We start from the raw sequence: 19,637 nt of genomic DNA, 5'->3' as shown, positions 1-19,637 counted from the left end.
AGAATAGTTTTGTTATTTTATGCAAAAACAATATTGTTTTAAAAGATTATTGCTTGCCAATATTTGAATTGTGGTTTATCGTTTTTGCCTAGTTGACATTCATTTCAAAAAATAAATTAGAAGTTACCCACCAGTAATTGAATAGTTTTTTTCACTGAATACTTAAGTAAGGATTTGGAGAGGTCTGCAAGAGGTCAATTTTCAAAAATCCTCATAATAAAAAAAAAGAAAAAAAAGAAATGAACATGTCTACTGAGATTTCAGATGTAGTTTTTAGAAATATAGCCATTATCTACAATTGTGAATTGTCATGTGATTTGATAAAACGAGCACTCTGTTTTGCCCTCGGGTTAGTTTGGTTGAGGGTCAAGGGCAGACCCTCCCCCACCTCCACAAAATCAATAGTGCAGCTCGCTGTGTTAGCTGCTGGCATTCCCGTATGCAATATTTCACTAGCCTAAACCCATGACAAATAAATTAACAGTATTTTTATTTTAAGGTGAACTGATGCAGCTTTTACCAACATTGCTTATTTTAAATGTTTACCATCTTGTGATTTAATCAAGCTATATTTCTGTACATCTTAAAAACTCTATGGTTTAATGTAAACTAGATTAGGGAGAATCAATTTCACATACTTTTTACACTCTGCATTGTTTATCTAGTATGTCCAATAAATAAAAATATGAAAAGATAGTAAAATTTGTGTGATAGTTGTTTAAGCAAACTATTCTAGTGTTGAGGCTTAGCCAAATTGACTAGTATATGCATCTATTAGGCATTGCAGATTTTTTTTTTTTTTCTGTAGCGCCATTAACAAGATTTTTTTCCTCCCCATGGGTCTATTTTCTCATGGACCTAATTAGCATGCTAATTTGAGCGAATGTGAAAGGCTGCAAGACAGAAACTATTCACGGTTTAAGCAAGACTAAGTTGTTCTGAATGTTTTTCTGTGGTTGAGTGTCTTTTCAGAGTGTCACTCCAATGTGACAAAAAATGCTAGAAATAGTCCAAGAACATCACGGGGAAAAAATGTGGGGATCATAAACGGGGAAGCATGGCTTACACAACTGAGGGGAAAAGTGTGCCTTTGGCGAGGCTTCTTGAGCATGGCTACCAAGATAACAAGGCAGGAATTATCTGGCAAAGTACTATTAATAGCCATCATGTCAAATCTTGTCCCTCACTCCAAGAATATGTTGTGCCCAAAGGGCACACTTGAAGGAAAAAAAAAGGGAGGGGCAGCCATTAGACAGACGTCTCCAAATTTGTACAAATGCAAATGTTTCACCTACTTTAAGCTCTCCAGTGTAACGAGTGAGTGTATCTCCTGATTTTATTTATTTATTTATTTATTTATTGAATGAATGTATGTTTATTTATTTAAAAGGGGGTAGGAATGTCAATTAGAGATGCATGCTTTTAATTGGACAGCAATAGGCACACATTTTAAATATTAAATAAAACTATATACATATATTTGTCTTTTTTTGGGGTGGATAAAAAGAGGAAAAAAGGCAAGATATTTGCAAAATTATATTTTATAGCAACTTCCTCTTCAGAAAGATAGAATCAATGTACTTTTACAAAAAAATAAGGGAAATGCTCTGATCTCCATATTTGGTGATCAAGAATTATAGAAATATAGTTTTTTATGAGACTGCCACGACACAAAAGTCGATAAATATTTTTAGATCTGTTATTAATCTTGTAAGTAACACAGAAATTATTCATTTGAGTGGGCAGTAATGATATCAGTTACATTGCTATCCAATAAAAAGCAATAAAAAGCATTCATCTCTGATGAAGAAAAATTTTTTTAGATGCAAGCTTTTGATTGGACACCATAACTACATGAGTTTATTGCACATAGCAGCGTGTACAGTGCATATTAGTGTGTTTCCTGTGATGTTGTAATGATATTGTGTATTTATTTATATGCATATGAAGAAGGAATGTTCTGAATTGAGTGTCCTTGGGCTAAGTAAAGGCCAAGATTAGCCCAAATTACAATAGGGAAATTTACGCTGGCGTCACACTGTCCTACGCTAGCGGTAGTCAGCCTTTCGGGGGACAAGGAAGTCGTCCTGACCTCGCATCAAAATGCACAGTCTGCGTATATACTGCGTTTATTTTAAGCCAGAGCAACACAATGCGCTCGCCCTCTGAATGCCTCCCAGTAAGCACCCACCACATCCAGGCTAGGAAAAAAAAAGGTACGCAAGCGGCCCCGCGGGCTTCTGCTTGCAAACATGTCCTCTGCTATTTCACGCTTAGCGTGTGTACAATTGAATTTGACAGCTGCTATTTTTGGTCACAGTCTCACCTACACAAACACACATCATCATCTCGCCGAAAGACAAGACGATGACCTGAGGCGTGACCGAACATGATGCCACTGTAACAGAAGATCCTGAATTTATCCACCTTTGACGCACAACTCCGAGAAGTGGGCTATAGTGCATTTTGTCGATAATTAGAAGACCTTTAGTGTCAGAATATGGTATGACGTACGTATTTGGAAGCTACAATTGCCTTGAACGCAACAAGGTGATAGAAGTGAGGGTTGGGTCTTAAACCTCACATCCCCGACTCGACATTTTAAACCCAGTCAGTATCTCGCTGTTGTCATAACTCTGAAACGACCTCTGAAAACCCAATATAGTCAACCCCGTTTCATGTGGGGGATATGTTGGAGAGACATTTGTGATTTGCCCTACAAGGCAGTCATTCACAACTTTTGTCAGGACCCAGAACCGGCTCATGCAGCCATTTTAGTGTTTTTGGTCTACCCCTCACACACTTTAAACTTATTGAAAGACACTTAAATGTATTTCTCAGCACTTGTTCTTGCTCGCAGTTCTCGAAATAACATACTTGTCACTCCAATTTGAAGTTGCACAGAAAAACTGACACGAGACATTTTTCTTAGTTAAACACCTCCTCTCTGAGCCGTAACCTTATCATGGAGGAGGGGTTTGCATGTCTCACTCAGCTTTGTCCCTCGCTCCCTCTCGGTATACAGAACAGCGAGACAGAAAAAAGGTGAGAAAATGGCGACTCTTGTCAGGCAGTGTGAAAGGAGTTTGTATCATAATTTACTATTATTGACTCTGGCACAGTTCCATAATCTATGCATCGTGCAGATGCAGGGATTTGAAGGATTATTGCTTTCAAACCAGCTGTTGAGATCGTTTTTAAAGAAAGACGCTTTCATGGGATGCGAGGGGTGTTAGAGGGACGTGATTATGACTAATGTGTTTATTTTTCATGACCTCTAACCTTCCCGGGGCGTGTCCGTTTTCTATACACACATTTTTTGTTTAGACGCAAAAGCATGCATGCACGCATACACCCACATGCAAACATGTTTGGACAACTAACCTGCTTACATTCATGGTTGTATTATTAGCTGTAGTTGAAGATTGTTGTTTTTGTAATTGATTTTTGGGAATTTTAGCATAATTATTTTGATTAAAAACAAAGTTGGGATGCTATAGTCAACTATATGTTGCATTCAATTAGCACGATTTGTTTACTAATGTAGCAATCCCAAAACAAATGCAAGCAAATAAATCAGAGTTCAAAGTATTGTATGCGAAGTGCACTGTTCTTGAGTACATTTCCACTGACGCTTTTCCTTTAAGTCAACTTGGCCATCGACGGTTGAGGGGAGAAAAAAGTGAATGAAATTCAGCCATTCATAAAAATAGGTCGCTGCCGCGGTCCGATTGGTCGAACCGGCTTTCGTGCATAATTCATGAGCTTCCGCGCTCCCATTGGCTGCATTGGCAAATAGACACATCCCTTCAACCAATCAGTGTGGCTCCCCGCGTTGCGCTCAAGCCCCAGGGAAAAGCAAGTCGAACGATGAACGAAGATCTCAGTTAAGTTTTGCGAGTGGAGACGGTCACATCAATTGGAGCGTGCGGCTACACCGCGTTCATCTTTATTTTGTGGACATATACACAGCATTGCCTTGCTAAAGAGGAAACGCACTATCACAGTCGAGGTAAGTAAGCTTAGTGTCTGCTTTGCTGTGCAGCGGAGATTTTTTTTTTTTGTGTGTGCAATGGCCAAATGTTTGAGGCGAGCGAGCGCAACGCCATTTTACATTTACTTTACTTTTCATGCGTCACAAGTAAATGAATTAGCATTTTAGAATAAAAGCATGCGCGTGATGTGTTCTTTGCATTATTATGACTCATCGGTGGAGAGGCGGATTGTTTGTGATTTTTTTTTTTTTTTTTATGAATGAGGGTGCCAATGGTTCCCCTCCTCCTTTGCGTTTCCTCACGGATCGCGTATCAAGTTTCACTTCATTGAGAAAAACAAGGTGCTGAAGGGTGGGGGTGAATGGGGGAAGGGCGGGAGGGGAGTAAAAAGGGGGTGGGGTGGGGGGTTAGATGACACCCCCACACCTACTCGTACACCGACGCTCAAAAGTTAACAAAAGTTTTGTTCTGCTGACGTGTTGTTGCACAATCTGAACTAAGAATCCACTGCTGCGTTCAGTGACCACTTGTTTTTCATTCTCGGCCATGTTGCGTTCAGCGAATTTTTTTGTTTTCATTTTTTAGCTCTTTGATAGAATTTGCTCCTGCTGCAACATTTGACAAAAAAAAAATCTTTTCGTTATAGTATTTAAAATTATTATATAAGATACACCGTTTCAGGTAACACTCAGTGTCAGGGCTTTTTAAAGTGTCAAATGTTCACTTTGTGTGACGTAACACGGCGCCACACATACACACTCATGTTCTTCTAAGTGCTATCTGCTCAGAGTCTGCAGTAATTGCCTTCAGCTATGCTTTATTCGTCATCCATTAACGAGAGATAGCGCAGTGAGTCATATCTTTCGGTCCACAGAGAAATGTGAGAATGGAGGCCACTGCTGGCTGTTGCTCATTGTTGTACAAATACAACTTTTTATGTTTCCTCACCGTGTCAAATTCATAAGAGTGATGGTGATGTTTAGCTCAATGGCTGCCCTCCATGATTCATCATGTTTTACTCAAGATGAAGCAAGCCAATCTCAGTCAATAACTCCATCTTATGTAACTGCATTATGAGTGTTTACGTTGTGCGACCTCCTCTCGCCTGGCACGGCTCGCATGTCAAAAAGTTGCTTGTTTGTCCCAACAAATGTGGCAGACGATGTTCAAGTGGCACTTTTTTTTTTGTCTTCCAGTGATTTATAAAGCGCCATCCCACAAACTCCCCCTCCCCTCAGGAAACCCAAAACTCAACATGGATGGCTTCTACGACCAACAGGTTCCGTTCATGGTCCCGCCCAATGTAAGTGGCACACGTCACAAGCATCATTCGTGGGACGACCCACTGTCCATCGATTGACTGGCAGATCCACCCGATGTCATCGGACCGCTGTTAAATTGCGCTTCCTGCATGTTCTCCCCATAATAGTCTCACGTCGAGGAACGCAGCAGAATCTTCAGTGACAGAAAGAGGAAGTTTGTGGACACTGAGCTTGCCCAGGACACAGAAGGTGTGTGTGACCTCAGTTTGAATAAAGCCTACAATCAATGAAGAGAATGCTAATATTATCTTTGTCGTTGATGGACAGAACTGTTCCAAGATCTCAGTCAGCTTCAGGATATCTGGATCGCAGAAGGTGAGGTCCACTTTTTGCTTTGCAATATATGAAACCTTGTTCAGGAGTTTCATTTTTGGCTAAATGCTGAGTCGGAGTTTTGAGGTGGAAATTTATCTTGTGTCAACTAGTTTTACGTTTTGGTGTTTTGCAACAAGGGGAAGGTGGCCAAAGTCCTGTACACGACAACCTGCTGACTGAGACCGTTTTTTTTTTTTTTTTTTGGGTTAATAGGTGGCGAGTGGTTATGTTTTGAGTTTTCCTAACTTGTCTGTGTTTATTTCAGTCATGTTTTAACTTTTTGCCCTTCTTTCTCCCCACAGCTCAGGTGCCGGATGACGAGCAGTTTGTCCCCGACTTCCAGTCGGATAGCTGTGAGTACTTTTTCATATGCTTGTTGCCTTGAGGCTACCTAAACAGCCTAATTGGAATGTTTTAAGCATTACTAAGCTGCTACAAAGTGGAGCATCGAGATGTTCTTCTTTTACAGTCTTTGCCTCAAACTGACCTGTAGTCTGGGTCACCTGTTGTTTTTTTGTTTTTTAAAAATGTCTTAATCCCGTCAAGGACAAACGTCATCCTTTGTCCTCAGAAGTCCGCTTTGGGCTTGTGTGCGCGCTCTTGTCTGCCTCTCCCTCTCAACCATTTCGAGTTTAATCAGCCGATTGGCATGGGGCATCACATGAGCCGAGCTCCTAATCTGATTTCACACTTTCCCGCACTCGGGCCTCGCTGCCGGAGCGGACCAGATTCCAGCAGATAGGGCGGTCTTTTACCGCCGCCACTCTCCTTTCCCCCCCAAAAAACGTGCGTGTGCCCATGTGTGTGCACATGCACTTCTGTCGTAAAAGTTATCCTGCCTGTTGTGGCAATTTGGGATAGTTGTGCCGCTTAGCAGCATTGTTGCTGGAGCTGGAATCAGACGTGCAGTGTGGGAATTATTCAGAGCTGTGTTCGTAAAGATAGTTCATAGTGTTGCTTCCCTGTGAGTGAGAGATGAGTTACTGATGATGGCTGCAGTTGCCAGGCTGCAGGCACATTCTCTCTCGCTCCTATTCAAGGCCAGATTGCATGATTGGCGATTACAATGAGCCTGCACTTTATACGTGTATAAGAAATACAAAAGCTCTCAACCCTGTTGAGCCCCCCCTAGATTATGGACAAAGGATTTGAACCCATCTCCGAAGAGAAGCAGAGAATCAAAGCACCAGTTTGTGGAAGAGTCCTTATACTAGTCTAGTTCAAGTCTTCTCGGGAGAATGGCAATCTGGTTTCCTTCCTTGTTTGTGTGCCGGCGGTGGAATGACAGATGTTGCGATAAATCGGTTCATACGGAATGTAATTGGGGCATAAAAAAAGGTAGTGGCACCAACTGTTTTGCACCATTTGAGTGCAAAGGAAAATCTTTTCCCCCACCGTTTGGCTCCAGAGTGCACACACAAGGGAGCACACGCTCGTTGTTTGCTCGGCATAGTCCATCAACGCCCTCGTCATCGGACGCCCTCGCCTCTCCTCCCCGGGATCTAGTTTCTTCCCAGCCATTATGCGGCGCCCTGGTAACTGCAGCCGGTATGCGGAGGGCTGCTTCTCTAGTCTAATGGTTACAACAGGAGTCAGGCTAGCAAATCATTCCCAGCCATTAGATTGCAGCCACACTGATTCATGGCTATTGGGATTGGCCCCGTCCTAATGGGAATCAGACGTGATGTTTGATGGCTTATGTGTGTCTAGTGCAGTTTAAATCACCCCGGCTACACAAAGAGTGGGGGCATAAATGGAGGATAAATAACTGCTAAGTGGCTCTGGACACATGAGGCAATACATGCACGCATTGTCCACGTGATGTGCTAAATACGATTAAGATAACCGTTGCACTTGTGCCGATGGCTTCAATTACGTAGGTGGTGTCTGTATTTCATCTGATGTGCTCGGTTTTGTCGTCTCTCTCTCTCTCTTGCTCTCTCTCGCTCTTTCTGGCCAGTGATGTTTCATGGACCGCCACCGACAAAGATCAAACGTGAGCTGACTCCCTCCAAAGAGCTGTCCCCCTGCCACCAGGACAGGAGTCCCATGCCCTACGGAGAGAAGTGCCTTTACAGCTACAGGTACAAAATAACCGAAGATACTTTGGGAGGAATAAGAATTCCTCTAACTGACTCTTTTAACCTTTTTTGGCACGCAGTGCCTGCGACAGGAAGTCAACTCCTGGCTTTAAACCATTAACCCCTCCCTCCACGCCGGTGTCTCCATGTGGGTCCACTAGCACCGTAGGAGCACCCCCCCTCAATGAGCCTACACCTCCCCCTCATACCAATGTAGCCAGTCTGAACCCCGGACCGCGGCAGGTGCAGCCCCTCACGCAGAGCGCGGGCCCACGAAACCAGCCGCCACTTTCGGTCCACAGCCCGCCATTCGCCGTGCCGTGCGCGCTAATCGGCCAGGATGCCAATAACTTCACGCAAGAGCACAGGTAAGCAGCTCCACCACAGTGCCCGCAGTCTGTTGAATGATCCTCAGTCCTCACGTTTGTCCTTCCATCTCAAGGTTCCAAAGGCAGATGTCAGAACCATCCCTACCTTTTCCCCCATCAGAGAGTCAAGGGCGACCCCACTTCCTGCCCCAGCTGGCCAATAACAACGGTCGGCCACATGAGGGCCGGCCACTGTACCATCGGCAGATGTCGGAACCCCTGGTGGCCGTACCCCCACACCCTTTCAAACAAGAACTCATCGACCCGAGATACACCGAGCAGGGCGTACCCGGCGCGGGTCCGCCGGCTCCCCCGCGCCAGGCTGCGTTCCACCCGATGGCCATCAAGCAGGAGCCCCGCGATTTTTGCTTCGATTCCGGTGAGTGATCCTTCATAATTTGCCTTCTGAGACCGTCTGTCCACAGTTAGCTCAGGGTTAGGAATGTGCCCGGCTGTGTTTGTTCAGACTCCTGACACATGAATGCAAGTTTTAGCGTGTAATGGCGGCATGGGTGCACAGGTATTCCCTTTCACACTCGCACTTTCCCCAGTTTAATCTGATCGTTCCTCCGACAGTAAAGTAAAAGTAGGTCTTTCGGCTCAGCCTAAGCCTCTAAGGGCAAGAAGTAAATGGGTCATCCAGCCAGGTGGCAAGAAATTCACTGAGCTTACCTGGAATAGATCGAGGCCAGAGTCCTCAGAGGATTTTGCGGTCTGCGAGGTATAACGAGTTGATCAGAAAAGTCTTCACCTTCTGATGTTTGGGGAAACCTGCGAGCCTCCATGAAAGACAGTCACTGTTTGGTCACATGGTATAAATCAAACAAGCGCCTGACTGTTGTCCTTCCAACACCCACACAGACCAGCTGTTATGCTCCGCGGTATTAACATCCTCTTTTCCTGAAACGCTTGAACTTTGGGGGAGGGAAAAACTCCCAACAACGTCACACACTCTTATTTTTCTGAACAGTGGATGACCGGGTGGCCTGGCAGTGATGTAATGACAAATCCTCTTAGCTTCTTACGGCCTTTAGAACCTACGTCACATATCGAGTCGAGGATGCGCGTACATGTTGGCAGGGACCATACTACGAATAGCAGATGATCTGACTTCCTGCGGAGTCTCGTCTCATTCACGGTTGATCTCTGTCAATCTTATCAGTTGATGGGACGCAGAATAATAAACAATCGCGTGGCGGTTGGTATGCAGAGACGAGCGGAAGCCAGACCCCGAAGCTCCCAGGGGGGACGGCCGCTTGTAACTTGATTATCATTGCGATTTAACACAGCAGCCACAGCTCTAATCCAGTTTTAAAGGCTCGGTGGGCGTGCGAGGGCTCGAGTGGGTTGCGCGGTGCTACTAGGTTTTAGTCCGCTCTGAGATATGCGTGCGTAGGCGGGCGGCGGTTGAAGTCGCAGCTTAATGTGAGCGGTAGCAGCCGCCGATTGCTGATATTTAGCAACATGAAGCCAATCACGCAAATCAAAAGTTGCTATTTAAAGATGTGTATCTTTTATATGCGAAGTCCTAATATACCCATCAGCTGTGAGGTGGATTTTGATGTGGCGCACATTTGAGATGACACCAAAGGCTGGGATGTCTCTGGTCTAAAATTATGTGCCCACTGTCTTTGTTTTGCAGAGGTGCCCAACTGTCACTCATCTTTCGGGACAGCGGGCAGCTACTACCAAAATAACCACGAAAGTAAGTCATTGTTTTCTTTTTCTCTCTCTCTCTCTCTCTCGCTAGCTATCTCTCGTGAGTTAGAAGTGTTTCGTCCGTGAGGTATTTGCGTCCCATGAGCCGGGTGGGGATTATTGAGGCGAACAGGGATCAGCACGCGTGAATGAGTAGAGGTCAGCGGCATTTTAAGTGAGCGGTCAGGGGGAAGTGGGATGGTTCATGCTAGCTAGGTTCATGTTTGCTAGTCACAATAGAACTAATCCAAACTTTTTCGACTTCAGGCTTCGCCTTCGACAGAGATCCTCAACTCTACTTTGACGATACCTGTGTCGTTCCTGAAAGATTAGAAGGTGAGAGTCTTTTGGGGGGGAAGACGTGATTTATCTTTCGACATTTTCGGAATTTTTCAACTCTTCCATGAAGTGCAATGAATAGCGAGTCGACTTCACACTTGCCATCTGGCAGGAATGTCTCGCCACACTGCGACCGCAGTGAAGCGCAGAACTGACCAGCTCGCTTTATTGTCCTCACTCTGAATTTTATCCCTTCTCTTCTCCCACGCGCAGGTAAAGTGAAGCAGGAGCCCTCCATCTATCGAGACGGACCCCCATACCAGCGCCGTGGCTCCCTGCAACTCTGGCAGTTCCTCGTCACTTTGCTAGACGACCCGGCCAACGGACACTTTATCGCCTGGACAGGTCGGGGGATGGAATTCAAGCTCATTGAGCCAGAGGAGGTAAATGCAGCTAATTTTCCATGAATACACACGACAGTGCAGATGAGTTTGAAACCAATGAATCTTCCGGATAAGGTTGCTCGCCGCTGGGGCATCCAAAAGAACAGACCGGCCATGAACTACGACAAGCTGAGTCGCTCTTTGCGTTACTACTACGAGAAGGGCATCATGCAGAAGGTAAAGGCACGTTACCTTTTTCTTTCTTTCCATGCTTTACATTTGTCCACGATTTGGATATGTGTTCAAATGTATCTTTTTAAAACGTCCGAGTCTAACGTTTTCTCCTGAATTGTGCCGCTCAGGTGGCTGGTGAACGGTACGTGTACAAGTTTGTGTGTGACCCCGAGGCCCTCTTCTCCATGGCCTTCCCTGACAACCAGAGGCCTAACCTGAAAGCCGACCTGGACAGCATGCCGAGCCTTGACGACGACACCGTGCCCCTCACCCACTACGAGGAGAACACTCCCTACCTACTGGACAGCGGAGATCATTGTGCTGCTGGCTTGCCCTTCCCCGACGGTTGCAGCTACTGAACCGTCAGACGAAAATGCAAAAACACTCCCCAAGTCTCTTAATGCTTTTCAAATTCAGAGGTGCCAGCTGCAAAATGGCTTGCAGAGACCGGCGTGGATGTCCGCACTCGCTGACTCATGGAACAAAATTGATCTGCCGCTAACAGTGGACAAAGGGTAAAATGTGACAAAAGTGGAAAGGGTTGTGAGAGGAATGAACTTAAACTCTAGCGCCCTCCTTTGCGTTGGAAAAATGCAAGGCCGCAAGACGTCAAACAAAGGACTGTCTGTATAGACAAGAGTAGAGTTTGTGATTTTTATTTTGTGACACTCTAATTTTCTTAAACAATCAAGAGAAATCTAAAATTTAACAACGCAGCACTGTTTTAGAGTTGCCTATTAGAAGTTTGTTGCGCCGTTGTTATGCTTCTGCACCCCAGTTAAAACGTGAGCAAAAGGGCTGTCAATTGCATAAATTGTTCAACAAGCCTATTTTGAACTAACAATCATTTTTGTAGATATGACTTTTTTATTGCCTCTTTTGGGATCTTTAAAAATGGAGCATTACAAGCTAGACTGTTGGGCTGCTCTCATGTCTAAATGTTGTGTTCTTTAATTGTCCTACCCTTGTAAGAGATTGTTTCTGCTACCGCCCTCGTTGGAGACTGCAAACCTTGTTACAAATCTGTGCTGGATTGTTCAATTTTAGAGCAAATCAGCACTTGTCTATTTCAAAAGGGATGCATATGCAAGTACACAATTCTCCCACAGAGACCATTCTTTTTATATAAATTGTCAAGATGTCCTTTTTTTTTTGGCTTACATTGCTCTCTCAGCTGTGGTCAGCCAGCTCCTGATGTGCAGGCGGGTTTGGTGGAAGAATTGCGGTTTGCATGCGGAGAATTAAAAAAAAACAGACACCTTCTCCATAAGACAATAAATGTGACTTTGCATGGTATAATCAGCCAAGACTGCATCCACCAACATATCACTTTAGTGTCTATGGATGAACATTTATATGTTTCTGTATTTTATTTAGAATGAGGGCAATATTAAAACTTATACAAAGTATATATTTTTGCTATAAGCCTGCTATCATTTTTTTTTTTTTTAATGTATCCGCTGTATATTTCTGGCAATGGCAATTTTTTTTTTTTTTTTTTTAAGGAAACAATAAAATCTCACAAAGACTCTCACTACAGGCTGATCCGTAGGACCAGATGTTAACAATAGGCGTGTAAAAGGCCAGAGTTCTGATAAAGGCAACATTATGGGATGTGCAGGGACAGACCAGACTTGTATAGGCTTCTGTTGCCCCCTCTCACATTGTGTTCCTTATACAGCTGAGTTTGTTATGTGTACTGGGTCAAATAAACACTCTATGCTTCACTGCTGGCTGTGCTGGTGTGTTTCTTTATGATCTTACCTCCCGCCCCCTCTTGCCTTTATTTCTGGAAGCTTAACCTGGCTGTTATGAGTCACATGCTTTTCTTTCAGATTCATTTTCTATGTCAATGAGCCAAATTGATAGATGAATCAGTCGACGGAGTTCTTCACAGTATCAATCTGGGACTGCTCCATTTTTGTTTCTGTTTTTTTTACCCCCCTTCTTGATGTTGTGTTTTTAATACTTTTCCTCAAAGGAACACAAATGTTTATCTTCCATTGAGAGTTTTGTACATTGTGTGAATTGGTAAGAATTTGAAAAGTCTGGGATCGCTCCACTGTGATTTATTAGAGAAAGGAAGCATAATTGAATACAATATTTGATTGGGCGAAACTTTGCCAAAGTTCTCTTTTAACCAATCATGGCAACAGAAATCCTAATCAGGAAGTGAGAGAAGCACAAACCTCTTTTCCAGCTAAAAATGCACAAAGCGCCTCTTGCTGTTCTCCTCCTAAAAAGGAAACTGTGAGTAACTCTGTGAGAACAGAATTAGTTGCAGCGTAAATGCATTCGCCAGCGGTGTCGGCAGTTTGGTTAATTGGTTTGTTTCCCTTGGCCTCATGTATTTTGCCCCCAAACACATTGTTGCTTTGTGATTGGTTCGGTCATCCAGATGGATTCTCATGTTTTTTTTCAAACTCACAAAAAATAATTTGTAATCAGGATAGCATTTACATAATATTTTTTTTTCTTATTGCTATTTTTAGGAAGTCATGGGATTTATCTCTGAATAGTCATAGTTTGACTGGAAATTGTGTGACCTAAGTCTTGGTAGTTAGTAGCTTATTTAACATGACCAGTTGTTTCTGTATTAAAAAAACAAAAGACTGAAATGCTTGTTTTGAATGTTTATTAGCATTCTCTCTTTTTTGACGATTATCATTGCAGCTAAAGTGCAGCTGTGGCCAATGGCAATGGAGTCGCTGTTGGTCATGAAAATGGTCCCAACACCTTGCAGGTAGTAGAAAGTGAAAAGAGGAATTTGGAGTGTAAAATTATTCAATGCACTAATATTTGTTATGCTCTATTGAGTGGTATCATCGTTGGTTAAGATCTTATTGAAAGTCACTAAAACCTATTAGATCACACTCATTTAAATACATCGTAGATGAACACCCCAAAAATGCAAGGACAGAATGTATAGAAAAAAAATTGTTGGGGGCACAAAAGATAAGCCATGATGCAGCACTCGATGGTTGTCTTTTTTTAGGGTATTTTTTATGACCATTTCGGCTGTGATGTGTGGGTGTCATGATTCAGGCAAAACCCTTTTTATGGCATGACGAAGAGTAAATTCGATGCCTCGCTTTGTAGGGCTCCTCATCCCCTTCCATCATTGCCGACCTCACAATTAACCCACGGGACGAGTATAATACTCTTGATCCATTCCAAACATTGTTGACCTGACAAAGCATCACCGGGATGATGGATGGCTGAGAACGTATCAAACAATCGCACCATAAACAAGACTCCAAATCGATGTTTATGATGTTACAGAGCACTTGACACACAGAGCTGGACCTTCACATACATCACGCCACATGACCATAGGCCACTTCTTCATGGATTATTGATTCACGTATGAGAAACAGCAGCACTAATGCCATTTAAGCTCCAAATCTTCAGGCTCTCTCTTTGTCAATGCAAAAACACACCATTCAATGGAGTGATCCTTCCGGCCTACATCTTACAAGGAAATATGGGATTTGCTTTTTTAAATGACTCAAAAACAGTGTTCACATTTTTTTGTTCCACAATTTGTGTTTACAGTCCTCATTGCCACTGAGACCTTGGTTCCAAATGGTGACATAACCGGTTTGTCACAAATACACACCGCCCACTGACTTATTTTCATATTCAGTTTGCATGGGCAACCGCTACCCTCTGGTGGAGCTCTCATACCATAGCCATTAAAAACCTATAGTCGAAAATGACTTAAACGCGTTGTTTGTTTATGTATCTAGTTATATACCCTTCTTTAGCTTCATTAAAAAAAAAAAAGTGCTCATTTCCAAAGATTTCAAGTGTTGGATTATCTTATATTTAACGAAATGACATGTTTTTTTTTTAATCTAATAAAAGATGACACAAGAAAACTCAATGTATTCTTAGGTAATTAATGTAATTATACTAGATAACTCGATAACTATTGGATGGTGGTGCACATTTATTTTTGCGTTTGATTGGTCAAATTCAGCACAATGATCGCATGTTTTTGCAATATGAATATTGCATGGGCCAATATCGTGCATGCGTTTTTTATAATTACCACACGAATATTTTTTTCTTGTACACTTAATTATGCAAATATTTTATATGGATTGCTGTAATACTCTAAAGCCCCTAATGTTGTTTGCAAACAGACATAAAACTGAAAGTATAAGAAAGTATAAGAAGTAAACTTATGGAGAAAAACAAAAACAAAATAACGTGTAAGCAGTTTTAACTTCTGCAAGTTAACGATTGGTGCTTATTTGATCATTTATTTGCACGTTTTAATAGTCATAAGCATTGGTTCCTTCATAATGTTTTTTTTGGGGGGGTGGAGTCTGACGATTTTTTTTAAGGTGGCACTGTCATTTTGAATGCATGGAAAAACGAGTTCGCCAACATTTTTCTGATTTTAATGACACTTCATTTTCAGATTTGAAATTTATACCTCGTGTAAAATTGACAGCATGGCTTACGTTCACCCAATTTGGCCAAGCAATCCGGTAATTTTGCAGCTCCAAAGGCGTACATGTCATCTCGTGGATTGTTCAAACGCACCTTCATTTGATCACAGAATGGCTAATGCAACAAAACTACGTAAGTCGCCGTTGAATTCGACGCAACAAAAATGTTCGTGAAAAGAAAATTGCTTGGAGTTTAAACAACTAAACGTTAAGTTGCATAACTTTTATTACAGGCGAACCTGACTTGAGGCCTACTGCGTCCTACTCGATTCCAGCAAACACCCAAAAGTTCTTTTTGCAGATGTAAGACCATTTATTACTATTGACAACAATGCTGATATTTTGATTAGCTTAATATGTTTTTCTTTTCTTGTTCAGATCGTTCTATAACTTTGTGGTGGATCATCCTAACATTGCTTTGTGTGACCCCAAATTAACCGCTTGGCGCATGAGTTTGCCTTCAGATTACAGTCAGCTCGTACAAGGTAAAATATGTTACTTCATTTATGAACAATTTATGATGTTTAATTGCACACTTCCAAAAAGATTTTAAAAGTATATTTGCTGTTGCTGTATAATCTCACATCTGCACGAATGCATCATCAATTACAGTAATCCCTCGTTTATCGTGGATAATTGGTTCCAAAAACCAAAATCCGCGATAATCAAAACATGAAGTAGCGAGGGATCACTGTATACCTTATAAAATTCAGGTGATTCAGTCTTTGTACTGTACGGAAGAAGACGATTAAGGCCAGTGAAATAAAAAAAAAAGGAAGGTGACGGGATTCTGACTTTTTTTTTCTCAGAATTCTGATTTTAAAGTGGGAATAAAGTCATAATGCTGACTTTAAAGTGAGAATTCCCACTTTTAAGTCAGAATTCTCACTTTAAAGTTGGAATTCTCACTTTAAAGTCAGAATTCTGATAAAAAATTAAAAAATCTGAATCCTGAAATGTAGATGAAATATCTAATTATTATGCATGCCCCCTTTTAGAAATTAAAGGCTGGATGATGTGTGTGGTCTCCATAATGTAGTATCACATGTTTGATGCACATGCAACAACATGGCAACAACCATGTGTTTGGTTTTTCATAGATGAAGAAGCATTTTTCCATTTTCTGCAAGAACACCCTGCATTAGAACTGGCCTTCCAACAGGCTTGTCCATGGCGTAAGTTGGAGTGTGTGTCTGATCTGCATTTTTTGAACTGCCAACAACTATTGTATATCTAATATCAGTTTGTTTATTTTGCTAGGAGCGCCTAGGGTCATTTTGCAAACCACCCCTACGTGGTTCAACGAAATTTTCTCACAAAAACACTGGCTGCCCACTGCGAGCAACATCACCTACAACAGACCCCAAATGGAGAGACCAACATATAACCTGAGGCAGTGCCAAGTATGGATACAAGTAGAACACCTGATACATTCCTGTGTTGTGAATAGATGATTCCGTGAAAAAGAGTTTGCTTATTTTTCAAATTCTCAATATATTGTAATTCTGCTTATTCATAGCAGGGATCAGCACAGTCCAGCGCTTGTGGTGTCGTTGAAGGCCTGCCTGGTTTCACCATGGACTTGGAGCAACCATGCAGATTGAATAATTCAGCCATTGATGTCAATTTACAGTGAGTAAACGCTTACCAAACAACAGCAGTCCCAAGACTTGTAAAATTACCATAAGATGAAATAAATATGATAAAGGGGAATTTTACTCGCTGTATGAATGTGTGCAAAGAGGCAAGGTTTGATTTTACATTTCAGGTTTGAGCGGCAGCAAGACGAAATGGAACTCCAGCCCAAGCCGAAAAAAGGCTTGCTAGGAGATGAAATTAGGTCCAGTAACAACACTCATCTGCCTGAACAAAGCAATGTCCAGATGTCCACTGAGGGAACTAAAGAGGAAATCTCCACAGTACACAGGATGGAAAATATGAACGAAAAATCAAGCAATGCCACCATGGTCCAAGAAAACAGTAGCGTAATCTTTGCTGTGAAGAAGGAGACAGCACAAAGCAAAGAGGCTCACTTTTTGAGTGAAGCAGCTACATCCAGAGAGCCGAAGGTTAGCACTGCAGATAAGTACACCTCCGCAGCGCCTTGTGTTGCTTCTTGCAGCATCATGGCGGGCATACCATTCACCAAGCACTCATCGGCCCTCACCCAAACCGAACCGAAGAGCTGCTCACAGCTGACAAGAGCGTGCTTATCGAGATGCACATACCGTTCTGCAGCACTCAGCAAAACTTGAAAATAACTTTCTCCAGTCACACATGTATCTGACTTTGCACTGATGTTTTGTTACTGCTAAACCGTACTGCAGAGTTTTGTAAATATTGGTTATATCCCTTGCTTTTGAAATTCTGAGCTTGGTGTCGGTAATAACAGGACAACAATAAAAAAATAATAATAATAATTTTATATTTCAGGAATTTACCGAACTTAAGGAAGCCCAGGAAATGAGAAGTAAACAAGAGAAGAGGTATCAAATCATACCAGATTTTGTGACTATTATTTTAATTTATTTATTTTTTATTGACATTTTTGTTCAGTCAGCATCACCACCAGGGAAAGGAATGCGAATGTGTCGGACGTGCTCAGAAGGCGGAGTTGAGTGTGCTGGCCCTGCAGTACCACATGCACCGACAGTACTGCCGCAATGGTCATCTGTAAGATTGTTTTTTTGCTTGCTATTTACGCTAGCGTCTGTGAGCATTAAAATATGCTAATAGAGGACAAATGTTTTCTTTGCGTTTTGTAGGCCAGGTAAATCTCCAGACAAGATTACGGCTGTTCTAAAAAAACTGGAATCGGACTATACTAAGATGAGAGAGGAGATCCTGGCAGGGATTCCTTTGGATCAGCTTCAGCCTTTGACAGTAGATTGTGATGAGGTGAGTGCACGTTACATCCCTGGAATGGGAAAAGTGCTTACTAAAATGTGCACTGCCATAAAATGTTGCCTCACCATGGCAAAATGTATCCAATAATGTACTAATCGTAAAACAAATATCAAAATGTTTGTCATTAACAGTGTTTGGCTCAAAGAAAGCCCAAGATGGACTGCAGCAAGGGTAAGAACATCAGCATGCTTGTCTCCTTGGAGAACATTTCCCTCCCTTTAAGAAAAACACTCCCGAACGAAACCAATCAAGTATACCGTCCGTCCCTAGCAGCTTTAAGAAGGAAGGAAGCAAGGGAGGAAGGAAGAAAGGAAACAATATTGTGGTCATTTCTGGTATGTGTCTTTGGCCATGGACAACAGGTGCGTGCAAAGAGCTGAACACGGGAGAGGTCTGGGACGATGCTGAGGAAAATCTTGATCCAGCCTCGATACCTGCTGAGTTGAAAGACCAATCAGGGGAGATGTCAGATGGTAACAAACACAAGTATGAGGCTGCTAATGATCACTACCTTGATGCATTGCCTGTTTTATCTTTGTTTACTTAGTTAACACAGAATTGGCCAAGGAAGAGGAAATGACTACTGGACTTGGTTTGCTTAACGTAGCCAACAATGTGACTAAGGTGAGTCCACTCGTGTTGCTTCAATAATCGACATAGCCAATCAAGGCATTTCATACATCCTGCCTTGCAATTGATAAACGTGAACACATCATGTTTCATTTGCAATTAGACTGCAAAGAAATAGTTCTCCATTGTTTTTTCTGGGTGACCACTTTGCCTGTGCTTTGTGTACAGAAAAGTTTCAGCATCAGGAGCACACCCACAGCAAAGACAACAGTGGTGTCCCTGCAATATGGCACAATGGCGGCATTCGACACCCTGATGGCTGAGCTGACGCACTTCCACCCCAGGGTGCCGAGGTGGAGCATTGTGGATGCTTTGGAGGAGCTGTGGGACACTTACCAAAGTGACCTCTGGCCTCTGCCCCTCACCACTATCAGGCAAATGGCATCCGACCTCCTTACCAGGCCAGCGAATGTGACACCACCTTAAGATGAAATTTTGTTGACAAATTATTGTACTTCTATTTGGCCTTTCAAAGTCACGATATGCCCAAATAGTTTGAAAGTTGGTTACAAATATGGTTACATTTGGGAGCCGATGCCACCAGGATACGTTAGATTTGTGCTATTGTGATAGTTTTTGCTTTCAGAAGTTTCCTCTGCCAGCATACTGTTATGTTCCAATAGAGGTCTGTTAAAATAATTTGTTTCCTGCTTAGTCGAACTGCCCTTGGTGGAATAAAAACACTAGGATTTACACCAATGTTAATGTGCATTTAAACTAGGTATGTTTTATTACAGCTGTTTAATGAATACAAAATGTTCTTCTCATTGAGAATGTATTATTTTTCTCTATTCAAATGCAAAAAAGTTTCTCTTTTAGGTTGAACTTCTGTTGGCTGTCATAAGTACAGCTTTTTGTGTTTTGATTGTTTTTTGCAATTGTGTTTCTACTTAAAAGTTTAAAATAACAGATGCAGTCTTGTGTGTGAAATGTATGTTCTTTGTTGCGTTTGTTCTTTATTCATC

At 42.3% G+C, this 19,637-nt stretch overlaps 2 protein-coding genes across 4 annotated transcripts; both read left to right on the top strand.

The window, feature by feature from the left end:
• Positions 1 to 3,846: 3,846 nt before the first annotated feature.
• etv5a (ETS variant transcription factor 5a) lies at positions 3,847 to 12,402 on the top strand. Of its 2 annotated transcripts, none has more exons than XM_049727180.1 (13): positions 3,847 to 4,012; positions 5,192 to 5,298; positions 5,425 to 5,506; positions 5,585 to 5,632; positions 5,935 to 5,985; positions 7,593 to 7,716; positions 7,794 to 8,081; positions 8,156 to 8,460; positions 9,724 to 9,786; positions 10,047 to 10,115; positions 10,332 to 10,501; positions 10,577 to 10,678; positions 10,804 to 12,402. In XM_049727180.1, exons 2-13 carry the CDS (start codon positions 5,251 to 5,253, stop codon positions 11,032 to 11,034), a joined length of 1,581 nt encoding a protein of 526 aa, XP_049583137.1. In that variant the 5' UTR covers positions 3,847 to 4,012; positions 5,192 to 5,250; the 3' UTR covers positions 11,035 to 12,402. The 2 variants fall into 2 exon arrangements, with proteins under 2 accessions (XP_049583137.1, XP_049583136.1); XM_049727179.1 differs by having other exon boundaries at positions 10,577 to 10,684.
• Positions 12,403 to 12,828: 426 nt separating this feature from the next.
• rbm44 (RNA binding motif protein 44) lies at positions 12,829 to 19,581 on the top strand. Of its 2 annotated transcripts, none has more exons than XM_049727177.2 (15): positions 12,829 to 12,925; positions 15,105 to 15,268; positions 15,369 to 15,438; positions 15,514 to 15,620; positions 16,236 to 16,310; positions 16,396 to 16,538; positions 16,658 to 16,767; positions 16,904 to 17,204; positions 17,569 to 17,621; positions 17,692 to 17,808; positions 17,901 to 18,033; positions 18,174 to 18,213; positions 18,405 to 18,515; positions 18,590 to 18,666; positions 18,841 to 19,581. In XM_049727177.2, the coding sequence occupies exons 1-15, from the start codon at positions 12,882 to 12,884 to the stop codon at positions 19,096 to 19,098; spliced, it is 1,803 nt and encodes a 600-aa protein (XP_049583134.1). In that variant the 5' UTR covers positions 12,829 to 12,881; the 3' UTR covers positions 19,099 to 19,581. The 2 variants fall into 2 exon arrangements, with proteins under 2 accessions (XP_049583134.1, XP_049583133.1); XM_049727176.1 differs by having other exon boundaries at positions 12,830 to 12,925; positions 16,655 to 16,767.
• The last annotated feature ends 56 nt before the right edge of the window (positions 19,582 to 19,637 follow it).

The sequence above is a fragment of the Syngnathus scovelli genome, chromosome 8, assembly GCF_024217435.2.
Source record: "Syngnathus scovelli strain Florida chromosome 8, RoL_Ssco_1.2, whole genome shotgun sequence".
Classification (NCBI taxonomy): domain Eukaryota; kingdom Metazoa; phylum Chordata; class Actinopteri; order Syngnathiformes; family Syngnathidae; genus Syngnathus; species Syngnathus scovelli.
This window is presented reverse-complemented; position numbering and strand designations above follow the sequence as displayed.